At 41.5% G+C, this 17,878-nt stretch overlaps 1 protein-coding gene across 1 annotated transcript in view; it reads left to right on the forward strand.

Annotated features, from left to right (window-relative positions):
• Positions 1-17,878, forward strand: part of FANCD2 (FA complementation group D2) — a 38,183-nt gene that overhangs the window by 8,736 nt on the left and 11,569 nt on the right. The window contains exons 10-31 of the mRNA XM_035105957.2: positions 226-313; positions 852-956; positions 1,692-1,792; positions 2,701-2,809; positions 3,907-3,942; positions 4,928-5,071; positions 5,866-6,000; positions 7,153-7,284; positions 7,548-7,655; positions 8,354-8,463; positions 9,683-9,743; positions 10,459-10,578; positions 11,763-11,836; positions 11,935-12,081; positions 13,004-13,104; positions 13,747-13,862; positions 14,617-14,725; positions 14,979-15,080; positions 15,609-15,721; positions 16,505-16,651; positions 16,888-17,004; positions 17,610-17,738. Coding sequence (XP_034961848.2) covers positions 226-313; positions 852-956; positions 1,692-1,792; positions 2,701-2,809; positions 3,907-3,942; positions 4,928-5,071; positions 5,866-6,000; positions 7,153-7,284; positions 7,548-7,655; positions 8,354-8,463; positions 9,683-9,743; positions 10,459-10,578; positions 11,763-11,836; positions 11,935-12,081; positions 13,004-13,104; positions 13,747-13,862; positions 14,617-14,725; positions 14,979-15,080; positions 15,609-15,721; positions 16,505-16,651; positions 16,888-17,004; positions 17,610-17,738 — 2,404 coding nt within the window. The remainder of the gene's footprint in view (positions 1-225; positions 314-851; positions 957-1,691; positions 1,793-2,700; positions 2,810-3,906; positions 3,943-4,927; positions 5,072-5,865; positions 6,001-7,152; positions 7,285-7,547; positions 7,656-8,353; positions 8,464-9,682; positions 9,744-10,458; positions 10,579-11,762; positions 11,837-11,934; positions 12,082-13,003; positions 13,105-13,746; positions 13,863-14,616; positions 14,726-14,978; positions 15,081-15,608; positions 15,722-16,504; positions 16,652-16,887; positions 17,005-17,609; positions 17,739-17,878) is intronic.

The raw sequence follows: 17,878 nt of genomic DNA on the forward strand, positions 1-17,878 counted from the left end.
TGTCCACACATGCACAGTCCATGCGTGGCGGCATGCTCCGCGAGAGCGTCGGCACATTCGGGCGGAGGAGGCCAGGGGCCGGCGGCGCTGCCCCCACCAAACTGGAGCCAGGGGCTATGAGCCTGCGTCTTTGTACAAATTGATACTGGACGGACTGTAATCCACTACTGCAGTTTGGGAATGTAGCTAGATCTTAAAACAACATTTTGTTGTCCTGCGTTTTAGTTCGTTATTAAAGGAGAAGACTGAGCTATCTGTTCCAATCCTTGATGCCCTTTCCAGTTTGAATCTAGATCTGGGACTTCTGTCTGAGGTAGGAAGCCCTGTGTTAAATAGATGGGCACACAAGCAAGGTATAAGTATTGTTTAAAGTCATGATATAGGTGAGACTAGGTACTCTTTGTACATAAATATGTACAAGCATTCAGGGAAATCATAGGAGAGTTAGAAATTATAGGAATTAGGTTTGCCAAGGCTAAAAGTAATGCATTTTCAGATCTGAAAAATCCTCATTAACTATAGGACATGGACCCCAGATTTGGATAGCAGACACATTAACATGCAGTCTTGGTAGGTGCTCCGTAATTATGAAGTCCTTTCCCTCTGGAGGCTCCCCTAAGTTTGTTCCTGATCACTTTCTGGAAGTTCTGAACAACTTTTAAAATAAGGGGTGGTGCTTGGTGGTCATTTTTTGTTTGAGCCATCAGGATTCTAGTATATTGTTCTCGGCCTGTGTGAATTTTCCACTAACAACTGATGAGAGCCCTAATAATGGGGCAAGCAAGAACTGTAAATAAATGCTGCACTTTCCCCTGCTCCTACTGCTGAAAAATGTCCTGCTTTCAACCTAGGTGCGCCAATCTGTTATGATCACAGTCGGTGCCGTAAAAGTGGAAGATTTGCCTGTAGTAGTTAAATTTATTCTCCGTTCCATCAAGACCACAGATGCAACAGAGGTAAAGTGTCTACTGTTAAAGCTGAAAAGATTGAATCATGAATATACTCTTTAGGAATACAGAGATGACTTTGCTGGGATAAGCACTCAAACATTTGTATACTTTCTACCTATGAACAAGATGAGCCAGCACACACCTCTGAAACTAATGTTATATGTTCATGATTTCCAGTTGCTTTAAATCCTTTTTATCTTTTTACCTAGGCAGATAAGAGTATCATTTGGCTAAAGATGATTTCCATCTTTTAAGCAGGTGCATGACTCTTAAAGAAGTGTGACCCTTTTTCTGTGCTAAATGCTTGCTTGGCATATTGCAGTCAAAAACTGAATTATGGCTAGCAGATCAGCAAAAGACACTTCTTTACTTGTTGCAGACAAAGGGTTAAGACCAAACATTTTTCTTAATGGGAAGAATTTCTTCCTTTTTTATTGCTCATTCAGCATTCCTTTCCATAAAATGAAGTAGAACTAGGTTTTCCTTTTTTAAAACTATTTTAAGTATGATAGTTACAAAAATATCCTCTTCTCAGTCTAAAAACAATGTTAAGCTTGTGTTTAGTTGATGATTCTGTATAAATTATAAAAAAGTATTTTTGCAGGCTCCTTCCTTGACATTTACCCCCATTTACACTTTTTTCCTCCTACTCCACAATCACTGTCTTAAAATATATGACCATGAATGTTTGTGTGCATTTCTGAGTAATAGCTGCAGAAACCTATGCACTGTGTTATGCAGGTAATTTCTGACCTTCGTAAGAAGTTGGACCTGGACTCGTGTGTTTCACTTCCACTGATTCATGTTTCTCAGACCAAGTTCAGGAGCCAGACTCAGACAAGGTTTGTGTGTTGACATTTAGCTTCATCCTAAGACTTGCAGTCTCTGTGCTTTAGCAGTTAGGATGGGGCAAAACCATAGCCTCAGCGAAACTGGTGTCTTTGTTTGCATGGATGGGATTGCAACATTTCATCTCCTTTTGAACGTGTTCACTTTGAAATCTCACTACATTGTATTTAATTGTTCTCTCCCTTTCAGCCAAAACAGCATCACCATCACAGCTCTATTTTTATCTATGCTCATCTCCCCTGGTGGGTTTTCTTTTTTTGGTAGTACATGTACACATACACACACAATTTAGAATCCACAGCTGATCCTTGAAGAGGAACATACAGATTCCACAGCTTATCTGCCACAGGGAGGTTTCCTTCCTAAAGATCATATGAATCTTTAGGCAGATCTAGGAGTCCCCTAAGGGGGTAGGAAATGTTCCATATGACAAGCGTAATGGGTAGAAAGGGGTCGTGTGGCGACAGGCGTGTCCCCAACACATGGAGAGCCTTTCCACCAACAGCAGCTGCCAACTATCTGATAGAGGTTTGACAGTTCTTCACACCATGAGGGGACCCAAGACTTCAGTGTGCACTTAGACAATCCTAAGCATTCCCTGACATGGCTGGTGTGTTAACTTGCATCTCCTCCATCTGTTACCCTCCTTCTTTGCCAATTATTTATTTATTTGCCTTGGGTGGTACTGCTGCTTTGTGCAGTTATCGCTGCTGCCTTCATTTTAGTGGGTTCCCACTTTCTCGCTCCCTTTTAATGCTGCTGTGCCTTATACCTGCCAATGCATTCTTTTGTGGGTGGCAATTTAGCCACCAAAGTTAGACTTGAAACAACCTCTTTACCTGCTTAGCTGCTTTTGTGGTTAAGATGACGGGCTGCCTACCCATCTTGTGCTTCTTTTCAGTTTGTCTGCAAGCCAACTGTGTGTCAACCAGGACTGCGTCAAGCTCCTTTTTGAAGTTATAAACTCCGCTGTTAAATTCCAGAAGACAATTTCAGAAGGCTGGATTAAGGTCAGAGTGTGTTTTCTCTGTGGGTATGCACTTTTGCCAAGTTGTTCTTTCTTTCAGATGCAGTTCTATAAAAAAATTATGTACTTCAGATTTTTATTTAAAGATCTTTTGAGGTCATCCAGTCTGGATTCTGCAATGTAGGATGTAACATACAATCATAGTCGTTGAGGAAGAAATGGGAAAGGAAAACACTTGATGGAGCATAACCACATGTAGTAATAAACATGGGCAGTGGAGATGGACAGGCATGTGTGTTGGTAGTCTAATGACCAGCATACACTCCTGGGAAGGGACAGCCTTGCTAACCATGGAGCTATCCTCCCTATTCAACACCATCCCTTGATGATGTAATCCTCTCATTGTGCTCTGAAGCCTTTCTATCTCCCTGCTGCCTAATAGTCAAAAGAAGATAAAATAACACAATATGCAGGGAAGAGGCAGATCATAGAATTGAGCTGAGTGGGGATTTGAACCATGGTCTCCCAGGTCCTAGTCCAACACTACACCACCAAAACAGAGGCTCATATTCCTGAAATGGGATGAATGTCTCTTTCCAATATTTGATAATTGGATGTTCCAGGAGCATTTTGACTCATGTGGCAGAAGTGCCCAGGTGTGTTTCTCCTCCCCATTCCCATAGCACAACCTTTGTCCTAAAACTGCGATAGAAGATACGTATTAGGAAGGTTCCCGTAGGTTTACACTAATAAATAAATAAATAAATAAATAAATAAATAAATAAATAAATTGTACTCTACCTATCTGACTCTGTTGCCAGCCCAGCCACTCTGGGTGGATTCCAGCATATATAAAAACACAGCAAATTATTAAATCTTTAAAAGGCTTCCCTATACAGGGCTGCCTTCAGATGTTTCCTAAATGTTATATAATTACTCATCTCCTTAACATTTGATGGGAGGGTATTCCACAGGATGGGCGCCACTACCGAGAAGGCCCTCTACCTGTGTCTGACTTGTGCGTAATTTCATGTAATCCTGGCAATCAGCAGGTGTACTGTTGGAAATACGTGTTTTGTCTCTTGTGTAGGGTGGTTATTTGTTCAGCATTGGCAACTGTCTTTTCTGCTCCTGTTCTAGGCCATTGAAAGTGTTGCTTCTGCCTCTGACCATAAGGTAATACCTTAGATTCTGCAGTAGCTGTTCTCTACCTATAATTATCTTTTTAGGGATGTTAATTGAAGGGGGGACTTGTTTCCTTCATGGCACCCTTTTTAAAAAAATTCCCAGCAGCAATTACATTAATTTGGAATAGTGTGAAGTTGTCACTTGTGTAGTAAGAGGACATATTGAAACTGACCTTTATCATCTTTCTCTGCATTTCTAACACACCTGAGTTACCTTTCTAGCTCAATTTTTGTAGCAATCTATCTCTTCACTCAAAGCCATTAGAAGTCAGGGCAAGGGCCAAACTTATTTTCATCCATCCTCTAAACTGAGAGATCTCAATCTCTGGACTGCTTGTCAATATAATGACAGAAAATTATTCCACTCTTTGGCCAAGATTCTAGAATTCTGTTTTAGAGGCTTGTCAGATTCTGCTTTTAGACACTGCCTTCAGTGTATGCACATTTATATTTGATTTACATAAGTACAAAAAGGAGTTGTTTTCAGAATTTGGATTCACTTTCTCCCCTCCATGTAATTGTGCTATGGAAGAAATTCTTATCAGAAAGTAGATGAGGCATAGGAATGGATTTCCACTCTAACCACTAAAACCTTAGTTTATTGTAAACACTGGCTGGGCCTTCCAATCTTTCTTCTGCATCATGAACACTAGGAACATGTCATTTTAAAAGCAAAACTAAAGAGACATTTTTCAGAATGCTATATAAAATTACCACAGGTTCTGCCAAGTGAGCTGTCTAGATCAGGCATCCCCAAACTTCAGCCCTCCAGATGTTTTGGTCTACAATTCCCATCTCCCCTGACCACTGGTCCTGTTAGCTAGGGATCATGGGAGTTGTAGGCCAAAACATCTGGAGGGCCGCATTTTGGGGATGCCTGGTCTAGATCCTTCGTCTGGTCTGGTCCTTATTCTTCTACCTTGCTTGGTTGTTAACCTTTGCATAATCATGTTAATTGTTTTACTTGCCAAAAGGTTCTGGATCTGATAATGCTGTTAGTAATCTATGCTTCAAATGGCAAGAACAAGAAGCAGATTGAGAGAGTGCTGAAGAACAAGATTCAATCAGGCTGCGTAAGAGAGCAGTTGCTGCGCAATGCCTTCCGTTACTACTTAATGGTGAGTACTCCTGCTGCTGTGTGATTCAGCATGCTGACATTCTTTCCCCCATTCCATCCTCTGTCCTAAAATCTGCATGACTATTTACCGGTTTGCGTACAGACCTTATTTTATCCACACGGCTGTGTACACAGGTACAGATCTGCATGGAGAGACATTAAAGTAAAACAGGCAGAGATGGTTACAGCTCTTCCTGCAATCATGGTGGTTTCAACTGCAGAAATGGCTGCCGGCTGCCTCCGCATGCTGCCTGATTTATTCTGAAGAAAACAGCAAGACTTGTATGTGTGAATTGGCTCTAGGATTCAGGGTGTTACTGGCTTCCACAAAGATATGCTCCCTGAACATGTGCTTCTTTATGTCTGGAAACTGTCAGCAGGAGACATCATCACACGTACGCTTCCTAAAGCCAGCTGGAGTAAAACTTCCTTCCGGCAGAACTAGACAGCGTTGGTGGCTTCTATCCCCTCAGAAGCCTCCTTAGTCCCATTGCTTGCCTCATTGTCTTATCCAATGGTGATTTACAAAGTAATTTTGGAAATGTCAGTCTGTCTGGCAAATCTGTATGAATTGCTCTAGTATTTTGTTATAAATACTATGGCAACATTACTAGAGTATGTTGCTCTAGTATTTATTATCTTTGTGAGATGTTGAAGTGTTTCCTGTAATCATTGCCAATCTTTTCAGGACAGTAAAATATATATTTTAAAAAACCTTAACTTGGAGTAAGATAGACAATTGGAAAGATAGGAGAGGTATGAATCAGATTCTCCCTTTTTTCTGTCTTTATCCAGGTTATGAGAGACCTCTTTCCAGCTGTCCTGTCACTGGCTGAGATCTTTGTACACTCAGCAGATCCCTGCATTGTCTATTTTGGCTGTTGTATGTACAAGCAAGCATTCACAGTCTTTGACTCTTATTGCCAGCAGGTACAGTGACACATTAGTTCCATTCTCTGTTTGGTGAAGTGTGTGTGTGTTGATGCATGCAGGCACATTTTCTTAGGCCTTGTAGCAATTGACAAAGTTGTGGTTCTAATGTGGGGAGGGGGGGGGCAGAATGCCATGGATCATAGAAGACAGCCAGTTTGCATCAAGTTTCCTGTTTTGTAGCCAGGCCTGTGCCAGTGATAGGCGAGATAGGGCACTGGCCAAAGGTCCTTTCTGGCCACAGCACTATTAGCCACCTTGCAGCTACTAGAAGCAGGGCTGGGCCATGTTCTGGTGGGTGGGAGATATGCTAATTACTTTTTTAATTTGTGAAACATTTATAAATCACCCACATTACAATCCACATCAAGGCAGTGTACAAGTTTAAACAGTAAGTTCACAATGATCTAATTCTAAATGAAATGCTGCTGATAACCCAGGGGCACCTTTATTTAATTCCTCACATTAAACACCATTGAGAGGGAGGGAATAGGTCAGCCTGCTCTTCACTAGAGAGGTCCCAGGGAAGGTTAGAACAATTTAAAATTCAGAATAAAAACAGATAAAAATCACAATATTATGATGAGTTCTGAAAATGCACACCTCTGGTGTCAAAAGCCAAAACGTTTATCTGCAGTTCTCCTTTTTTAATCTTCCTTTTGTTACATCAAGATGCTTGCTGTGATTAGTTTGATAAGCACATCTCTGTTCTGTGTTTTGCTCTGGTTTGTGTAGAGTTTCTTGACATTCTTTACAGTCCAGCTTATGTGGGTTCAAACTATGTTAACCAATAGGGGAAAGCTGAACAAGAATATAAAGGCAAAGAAGGCAGGGCTGACCCACCCATGAGATGGGCTGAGGCAGCCACCTCAGGTGGCAGAATCCCAGGAGGCAGTGTCCCCATGACTGTTGGGAAAGTGGCAACTTCCAGCAAGATCTCACCAAAATCTTGAGACATCTTGTGCCCTTCACTTTGTGGGCACTGCTGTGTGACCCAGCTAAAGGAGGCCTTGGACTCAGGTGGCAAAACAGGATGGGATGCCTCCGGACGTAGGCAGCATCTCTAGCCTCTCTGATACCAGGTCAAGGCCATCCTGCCCAAAGCTGGACTGCATGCCTTTCATTTTTCCTTTCTTGTGTTTGTTCCTGCAGGAGATTGTGGGTGCCTTGGTAACTCATGCATGTGGTGGCAATAATATTGCAGTTGATGTCTCTCTGGATATGCTCATTGACCTGGTGTCTCTTCACACTTCATCAATAGTTCCTTATGCAGTCTTTCTGAAGGCAAGTACGATACAAAGCTGGGCATTCACACTTTGGTGCTAATAGCTTAACAACTAACCATTCTTCTTTGGAAGAGTCTGAGCAATCAGCTGGCGCTTGATGGTCCACCGCAATTTGGTTAATGGTCCACCTTTTGTGGCCATTTACACAGGAAGCCAGTCCAGGTGTTAACAGTATACCTTTTGCTGTACTGCACATTCTGTTATCAGAATTTATCATGAAGATATGGAGTACTTGGCCTGACTCCGATCTCTCCTTTTCAGAGCATTTTAGATTATATGGATAATCTAAGTCCACAACAAATCCGGAAGCTATTCCAGATTCTTAGCAGGCTGGCATTCAGCCAGGGGCACAAAAGCAATCACATTCAGGTGAGTAGAAACATATTGAGTCCTGTAGATCCTGATGGCTATGCACCGTATTGGCCCGACGATAAGCCGCACCTTTAAAATTCAAGGTTTATTTACGAGTGCGGCCCACCTCCCAGCACTACCGCCCTGAACAGGGGGTGGCTGGTGCTCGGCACCCAACTCCCCATGCCAGCGTTGGTGCTCGGCTCCGAATATAAACCGCAATTTAACTTTTCACAGTCAGAATTGGGGGGGAAGTGCAGCTTATATTTGGGCCAATACGGTACTACCTCCAAGATGGAATTCCTTTGAGTACCAGTTGCTGAGGAGCACAAGTAGGGAGCGTTGCTATTGCACTCCTGTCCTGATTCTGGGCTCCCATTGGCATCTGGTTGGCCACTGTGAGAACAGGATGATGGACTAAATGGGCTTTTGGTCTGATCCAACAGGGATGTTCTTAAGACCTAATTGCAGATATCTAGATGTCATTGTGTGTGTGTGTGTTAACAGTGAATGCATGTTGCTGATACCTGCTACCTTAGAGAGAAAACATTTCTCCAATTCTGAGATTACTCCACTGAATACCAGCACATGTGTTACTTCTACCCTTTCGGGTGTTAGAGATTTCACACATAATTCAGTGGCATGAGATTTACTGTGTGTGCATCTGGATGAGGCGCCGTTATTTCTGACACTCTGGTTCCTCTCTTTCCATGCAGGATGACATGCATATGGTGATCAGGAAGCAGCTCTCCAGCACTATTCCAAAGTATAAGCGCATTGGTATTATTGGTGCAGTTACCATGGTGGGAAGCATGGCAGCAAAGAGGTGAGGAAATGGAGAAGAATTTGCACACTGTCGTTTAACTCTTTTCTAGATACACATGGCAACCAAGGGCATCTCTTGAAAACTGCACCATGAAAAACCCAAGAGAATATAGCAATTTTCAAAAATCAATTTCCAAACATATAGGTTCTCCAAAAGAGCTCCATTAAGGCTGATACCAACAGTATGCCTTAGAACAGGGGCTTCCAAACTGGTCCATGGGCAAACTTCATTCAGGTGGATTTGTGGCTGAAGACAGGAGGCAGCTTATCCATTGCATTAAATATGGTAATCTTTAATTGTATTTTTATTGATTCTTTTATTTCTTGTATTGTATTTTACTCTATTACAGTTTGAAGTCTCTGGAATTCAGATTGTTATACAATAAAATACAGATATATAAGAAACGAAGGACGCAATAAAAATACAGTTTAAAATTGTACAGCATCTAGCACAGTATGTTACAGTTGTTGCTACAACAAGCAGAAAAAAATCATTAATTGGTCCACCAAGACCTTCAGCAATTTAAAGTGGTCTGTGGGGAAAAAGAAACACAGCCTCAGAAAAAGTGAGCAGCAGGATTTCTAACTGTGTTTCCTGTGTACACATAACGTATACAAATAGTGCAAGAGAAATGAGGGACACACCTCTTTTCAAACGTCTGCCAAAATGTTGTGGAGCCTAATGATCTGCAATACATTTGCATATGATTGATTGGTGCCTTGTTAAAGGTGAGGTAGAATTCTGCGTTCCTGGGCTTTTGAAATGAATGCTATCAAAATGCATTCTGCAAATTAGGAAGGGACCCCTCCATGGCATTGTTTTAATTCTGTGATACGAAGTGCTGCATGATCAAAAACACAACAAAAGCTATAAAATAATAGTGTTCTTGTGAAGAGACACAATTCTCACTTGATTTCAGTTCATTAGGCAATAGTATTTGGGGTTCATTTGTTTTGGAGAGTAATACAGAGCAGGAAGAAAGCCTTCAGAGGATATGTGAGCATTTATGGCATTTGAAGCCACCTCCCTACCCATATGGGACTGTGACAGTTATATCATTGTGATGGTTAATTGGACAGTGAGATGTAAAGATTAATGTAATGAATTTATGGTCTTAGTTCCATTTCCAGCCTTAGTTCCATTTCTGTGGCTCAGAAATGTATATGCGAGCGCCCAGCTACATCAGTTAAAAAATAATTACTCTAAAATATAATTTCAGGAGTAAAGAAAATGGACAGCTATTGGAACGGGCACAGCTGAGCAAGGAGCAATGTAGACAGGCAAGTGTTTGGATATTTGCAGGACCCCTCTGGGTATAGGTAGTGTGTGGGGAAGAGATCTGTTCTTTGAAAAATTGCAGCAGAGCTGAATGGGAAGGATCAGTCAGTGTAAAGCTTGCGAAGATATTCAGATCAACATGATGTTTGCTTATTTATTAACTTAGAATTTAAATTGACCAGAATCCCCCCCCCAGTCAAGTCAAGTTAGAGAATATGCAAGCCCAAGGCTTGTCAGAGCCTTTGCTCATAATGCTAGAAACCATGGATTAGCATTATGTGAGGTAAGGCCAGATAAAGAGGTTAGAAAAATAAACTTGGAAGAATTAATCTGGGAATGGATGAGTGGGAGTTATGGGAGGAGCAGGATGTCAATGTCAGTAAGACAAGGTGTCGGTGTAGATTTGTGCACACAGAATGTTTTTCAGAGATAGGTGTCAGATATTACTTAACATTTGGCTGCTGGTGTTCCTTATAATGTTCGCAGGGGAACATGCACAGGCTCCCTGCACTTGTGTAACCATCACAAGTTGCCTGTACAATTATCCTATCACAATTATGAGAAGAGCCGTCAACCAAATGCCAGAGTGACATTCATTTAGCTAATGACATTTCTGGTAACCTCTAAAGCCACTTGGAGGTTTGTGGGCTATGTGCAATTGGAAAGCTGAAACCGTATCATCCTCCAATAACTAGTCTGCTTCTTCTTTTTCTACAGATTATCTCTTTACTAGAGCTGGTTTGCTCCTGCTGTGGACAGGTCCCCCAGGCCTTGGCTCTCTATTACGACGAACTTGCCAACTTGATTCAGAAAGGGAATTTGGATTCTCAGATCCTGGTAGGTTATAGAGCTATTGGTCTGCATCCATTCAGTTACAGACATTGTATAACCATAGCTGGGATAATATTAGCTGAAACAGTAGTCTGGTAAATCATGGTAAACCGTAATCTGAAGCAATTGTGCTCATGCACATTGTTCCAGTTAATAATAATAATAATGATAATAATAATAATAATAATTTATTATTTATACCCCACCCATCTGGCTGGGTTTCCCCAGCCACTCTGGGCAGCTTCCAACAAAAAATTAAAATACAATAATCTATTAAACATTAAAAGCTTCCCTAAACAGAGCTGTCTTCAGATGTCTCCTAAAAATCTGGTAGTTGTTTTTCTCTTTGACATCTGGTGGGAGGACGTTCCACAGGGCGGGTGCCACTACCGAGAAGGCCCTCTGCCTGGTTCCCTGTAACTCCTCCTGGTCCCTTTACCAAGCTGAGAGGAAACTAACCACAGCACTAGCTGGGCCTCCCATGCAAACCATTGTTCATAGTTTGTTTCTCTATAAGCCATGAGTTGAAGGTTTGTTTTTTACTTAATGCTCTTGGTTTATATGGAAGAAACAAACCATGAGCGCTGGTTCACACGTAAAACTCCACCAGCACTGTGGTTGGTTTTCACCTGGCTTTTGGCAACAGAAGAAGCAGAGTGGATGCAATTTGAATCACATGCACCAGCATGCTGCAAGTTTGTGGTAAGCCATAGTTTGTTTCTGACTTCTTCTGGGTCGTCACAGGTGCTCTACACCCTAAATTCTTTTTTCCTCAAAGAAAGTTTAACTTGCTGCTTTACTAAATCCTTAAATGAAATAACATCTTGTTTTTGGAGGGAAAATAAGGTTTTGGCACCACACCTAAGCGCCATACAACTTGAACCAGTATTGGGAGTAGATTGGGCCAGTTAAAGTCTAGGAGGTTAAAGGGGTACTCAGTGGAAGCAGTCAGAGGAAAAGTAAAAACTATCCACTTGGTGGTTGTTGTTGTTGTTTAGTCGTTTAGTCGTGTCCGACTCTTCGTGACCCCATGGACCATAGCACGCCAGGCTATGGTGGTAGTGGGGCATAAAGGAGGAGTTGCTTTAGCTAGTTTGCATGCTTCACTTCCTCCTTTAGCCTGCACTGTCACTCTTCTGCAACATAATTCTTTAAAATGAGTTTTCTCTGTGGAACTGTCATTCTTTCAGGAGTGGATTGAGAATAGCGTGGAGAAGGACTTTGAGAGAGATTTTGTGACAGATCTTCTCCCTATAGAGGACAGGTATTTCAGGAAAAAAACACCATTGATTGCCTTTAGTACAAAGAATTCCATTAGTTATTGTAGCATTGGCCATCAATTGATATTTGATTCCTCTGCAGTGCTTTCCTGCTCCCAGTGAAGTCCCTGTATAGCTTGGAAGATGACAAAAGTGAGGGAATAATTGCTATTAACCTGTTACCTCTGCTGTCCCAGAGCTATTTGAGCAAGAATGTAGATGAAGTAGCTGCTAAGAACCATGACAAAAGGTCAGTGGTGCTTCTCTGTTCTTATTGAGATGAATAGATAATAGCCTTGGCCAAGGCAGAATGTGACTCCTAATGCATACTTTTTAAAATTTAAATGGAATCATGGAAATCTGTTGTTTTGTTCCTTCAGAAAGAACTAGTCAGGATGGTTATGATGAAGAAAACACGCAGGCATTTCTGATAAATGTAAAAACAAGGGGAAGGAGCAACAGACTCACAGTATTCCTTTTTAAAACAATCTCATTGCCTTGCCACAGCTCACGGTCCCTATCTCTCCAGTTTGCTTAGTAGTGCATCTGCGTCTCCTAATTATCCCAACCCTTTTTCCCAGTCCTTGCATATGAGAACAAAGATTCCAGTTTCATGAGGGGAGGCGATTTATGCAACAAGGAAGATGCAGGCAAATTTAAATATACTTTTAAACATTTCCTAAGTTTTACACTGTCAGAAGAACATAGTAAGAACACATAAAGCTGCCTTAAGCAAAGTCCAAACTATTTATCCACCTACCATAGTATTGTCTAGGGTTGGGGCGGCTAACCTGTGGCCCTCCATACATAAACACAATAAATATGCCTATTAAAGAGATCCCCCAAGGAAATTACTGTAATGTGATGGTCTGCTTGTTGTTGGGTTTTTTTTAAGTATTTAGTGGTGTGAGATAACTTGGTGGTCATTTATTGGTCCTATATAGATTTAGAGCAGGGCAGCCAACATAGTTGTTGGACTCCAGTTCCTATCATCCCAGACCATTGGCCATGCTGGGTGGAGCTGATGAGAGTTGGAGTCCATCAATGTCTGGAAAGGCTGCAAGTTAGCTACTCCTGATCTGGGGCTTCAGACTGGTCTTTCTAAGCTATGTCTGGAGATACTAGAGACATACTAGTACATTTTTCATTTCTTCTCTCCTTTCTCTCCCCAGGGTAGTGTCTCCTCTGTGTTTGTCACCATTCTTCCGGCTGCTGAGACTCTGCATGGCAGAACTGAATAAAGGGAGCTTGGATGACGTTGATGCCCTATTAGGTACAGGTTATGCACAGTTATCTCTGAATGAATGGCATTTATAGCTTTAGTCCAGGCACGTCCAGCAGGTAGATCATGATCTACCGATAGATCATTGGATGTCTGTGGTAGATCATTGGTAGATCACTGCCTCCCCCCAAAGAAGCTCAACAAGTTTGGTTCCCCTAAAAAAATTAAACATTTAAGCATTGCACCCCCAAAAACATGGCTTTCCCCCTCCCTAAAAAGATCAACAACTTTGACCTGAAACCCCTAAAAGAGGGTAGATCACTGCACCCCTGATACAGCAGAAGATAGTTGGCTCTGCCTGACCTAATCTGTCCTGTAAACTCTTTGAGGGCTTGGGATGTTCAGAGCTGGGTTGTGAGCAAAACATCTTACCTTAATATGTTGGCTCTTAAGTTATACTATTCATTCTTCCATAATAGACTGAATTACTAGGAACCACTGGTCGTGTGCCACTTACCTCTCAGGCCAGATGAACTTAGTTATGTGTTACTCTGGGAAGGATAAGGTGCTGGCTACTATATACAAATGCAACAGCTAAGAGGGGTGGATTGTGAAGGTGGCAGTGGGTGGGTGCTATGATTATGTTGAACTTAAGTTAACTTAAGCTCTGGGGTTTTGCTATGTTTGTTACAGGGTGTCCTTTGTATCTGACCAACTTGGATGTGGTAGGAAAGTTAGATTCCTTATCAAAGCAAGAGCGTGAATTCCTCTGTTCCCTCCTATTTCATGCCCTCAACTGGTTCCGTGAGGTGAGCAGTACTATGCAAGAAATAGTTACTCCTTCAAATCCTGGCTAATAGGCCAGATTTCTGTCTGATATGACAAGTACCATCTCCCCAAAAACATAAAGGGAAGCTTTCCTAAACTGGGTTCTGTCTGTGTCTAAATGGATTCACATTTTCATGAAATAAATATTATTTTATGTGTTTGGGAGTGAAGAAGTGCATGGCTTCCTGATTTGTACATGTAAAAAAATATTTATGCCACCATACATGCCTTCAGAAGTACACACTTTTTAATAATACAGATATTAATATTTATAACTGGAAAAATAAATGTACAAAGGAGCCTCCAGGATACTTTTTGTTTATTTTTAAATTGTTTTCTTTGTTTGTCACATTACTTTTGAAAAGAGTGTCTGCCCCAAGACGTTGGAGCACTGTCTCATGCAGTATAGTATAGCAGTTTCAAAAAATATATCTGCATCATTAAAGCTGTGGGATCCTAGTCAAGGGGATGAGATTTGCAGATGCACTTAACCATGTTGTTTCGCTGACATTTTATGGTCCAAGTCATCAACTTATTTTTAACAGGTGATGTATTTGGAATTGGACAAAGGCTGAAGGACACAATCCTTATTGTGGAGTGCATTAAGATGTCTCTCCAGTGTGCTCTGGAAGTATCAGATTCGATAAAAGGTTTAGCAGCCATCCTAGATTAGCAGAGGTAGCTAAGAAAGGAGATGTCCCTTTCTCGGTTTGACATTTCGCTTTGCCTTTCAAGGTGGTAAATGCCTTCTGTCAACAAGATGACCCTGAGATAAAGGGGAAAGTTTTGACTCGGTTACAGAACATTACGGAGCTACAGTGTCTACTGGAAAAATGCTTGGCAGGTGAGCAAGAACAAAATTCAGGGTTAAAGGGCATGGGGGAAAGAGAATATCCTGTATCTGCATATGTCTACAAGTAGATGGGCTGGCAAACAGGTTGGGTGTGGTTTTTCTGCACGTGTAGGATTGCTGCACAGTTAGATCTACCTGTGTATTTCTCATTTCCACATGGAAATACAATTCATGTAGAAACTTTGTAATGTATGAAGGCTGCCTTAATGTAGTCAACAAAATTGCTTCCCCTTTTGCTTCTCAGCAAGCCCTGGATATGTTCCCCCTCTTGCAAATTTTGATTCTGAAACCTCAGAAGGAGTACCTGTCATCAACACCATTGGTGCCACCAAAAAGAAGAGCAAAGGTAACATATGCTAAATTTTATTTTTTTAAAAAAAATTCATGGAAGGATATAATCGAGACTATAAACTTTTTTTGCAAATAAGTCCAGAAATGCAGAAGAGGTTATGCAATAATAAGACTGTATAGCGCAGCACCTCAAGCTTAAAGTATAATTGTGCCTTTGTTCAGTCCAGGATTCTGTATATTATGGCCTGGGATCAATCCATGGTGCTTTGTGGTTGTGTTTCTGTTAAGCCATCCTTTTTGCTAGCTTAACTCACGCAGGGTTCCTAGGGTCACATGGCTGATCTGAAGGGGCTTGGGATGCACATTATGCCCCCCTCCTGTCCTGGAACACCCCTTATTCTGGGCTTGCACCAGCTTTGGCTGTGGCAGGAGTTTGCATAGCTCCATTTGAGCCAAGGGTTGGGGACTTAGCTGTGTCAGGAACTTCCCAGCTTAGCTGAGGATCTGCTGCATCCGAAGATGCTCATCCCACCAGATCTTGCCCCCTTTCCCTCTGTTTGTGAAATGCTCCCTTGTTTTTCAGGGCAAAAAAACCCCAAATCTGATAATGGCAAAAACGGTTCTGCAGACAACTCACAGCTGGATGAGAACACAGAAACAAATCAGCCTGAAGCTGAGATCAGCCAGCCAGAGAAGGTTCTATATAGCCCATCTTCTTTTGAGGAGTATACAAAAGGAAACTAAAAAGAGCAGACTGGGGTGCTGTGGATTTTTTTGTAGAAATTTGAGCTTTCTTCTCTCCCTGATTATGAACATCCTCTCATGAAAAATATGATAAACCGCATCATAAAAAAGCAGCATTGGTGCAAGCATACTCAGTGGCTTAAGGTGTTAGGCATGGCCAGAAAAAATGCATTTCAGATTCTTAGGGTGCATGGGATTTTTCAAGTCTGAAATCGGTGTACCCATGACTTTGTTATTTTTCTTATATTCTTCCCTTCTGGGTGTGCAGTACACTGGCAGCATATAGAAATACATGCCCCTTTAGTAAAAATCTTAAGACCAGACATTAATGAAGCACCATAATCTGAATGTGCAGTCATTTCCATATCTGTTTGGCAGTGCTTCCATCTTCCCATTCTGTGATGCTCTTCCAATTCTATTGTCCTATAGATGTTTTTAAGCACAGACTTGGATGGCTATCTACCTGTCAGGGATCCTATAGCAGCAGCATTTCTTGCATCAGCAGAGAGTTGGGCAAAGATACCCCTTACATATCTATGATTCTATACTGTTGAAAGGGGAATTTGCACAGTTTGTATCTGTATATGCCACCTGTGTATTTCATCTTATCAAATGCCATTGAGAACCAATGCTGGCCAAATGCAGAGTTACTTTTGCACTTGACTGGCACTCAGCCAGTTCCCAGAGATGTGTCCTGTGCAAAGAGATATGTTCTTGTTTTTCTTTTGTTTTCAGGACTCCACAGAAAAAGAACCAGAGACTCCTTTGGTACCATTGCAGAGTTATAGTGCGTATTTCCGTGAACTAGACTTAGAGGTTTTTAGCATTATTCACAGTGGACTGCTGACCAAATCTGCTCTGGATACGGAGATGCACACAAAGGCACGTAAATTTAAAGAACCATGACATAAACTTCAGTGTACTTACTCTCACCTGTTGTGGTGATAATACACAGCAGCAACACCATACACTTGTCCCATCCTACTCTGCTATCCCCTGAACTAGCATTTTTATGTAGCACTATATTTAAATGCCTGAAGTTCCTAGAATACTTCACTTATGAGGCTCAATATGAGCATTTGGCTTAATTGTGTCATATTCTTCCCTTAAATTTTTAGACCCATGAAGTGGTGCAGATTGGGCCAACACAGCTTCTGTTCCTTTTGGACGATCTGAGTCGTAAGTTGGAACACATGTTGATTCCAGCTGCTGCAAAGAGAGCCCCTTTTTTAAAGGTATGTACAAAAGAGATCGCAAGAAGGCATTGTGTTATGTCAGGGACCAAATGCAGCTTCCCAGGCCTCTCTAGCCTGCAGGACTCTCTCCAGGGCATACATCCTCCTGAACCACGGTTGTCATCATCTCTGCTTTACTACCTACTTGAGGTTTCTTGGCCCAGTTGAAATGTGTCCTTGAATTCTGATAGTGCTTCTTGCTTGCCTGGGTGGAGAGCAGAGAGGGATGTGTTGAGTGTGTAGAAACTAGCCTAAGTAATGCACTCTCTTTGTCCCTTGTGCATTCTGATTCACTCTTGTATACTTCCTGGTTTGATCAAATCATAGTTTGCTGTTAAACCTGATTTAGTAAACTATGATTTGATCAAAGTAGGAATCTGGAAATGGAACCGGGGGGGGGGGAGTCCAAGCCACATTTTTCCAAGTTTGTGCTCTTCAAAAATTGACCAAGTTATGTACCCAGCTTTACACTGGTACCAGCCATGCACTTTATTCTATACTGGAGAAAATTTCATGTTTGCTGAGCATTCATTGGTAAAATCCCTTTCACCTATACTGAGGTCTAATCGCTGCATAAAACTTTAAAAACCTTGAATTTTCTACAGGGAAAAGGAAGTAGAAATGTTGGATTCTCACATCTTTGTCAAAGATCATCTCAAGAAGTGATTGAATATGCTGTTGAACTTTTGAAGCCACTGTGTAACCACATGGAAAATATGCACAACTACTTTCAGGTTAGAAAGTAAATTGTTTAGGCTACATCAACATACAATGTGTGTTTTATGAGGTATGGGGTTTGTTCCCATCATGAGTGTTTTGTAAAGTAGGTGGACCACAATGTAAGCAAGCAAATGGCAGCTTTTTACTTAATAGT

Source organism: Zootoca vivipara, chromosome 2, assembly GCF_963506605.1.
Source record: "Zootoca vivipara chromosome 2, rZooViv1.1, whole genome shotgun sequence".
In the NCBI taxonomy this organism is placed as follows: domain Eukaryota; kingdom Metazoa; phylum Chordata; class Lepidosauria; order Squamata; family Lacertidae; genus Zootoca; species Zootoca vivipara.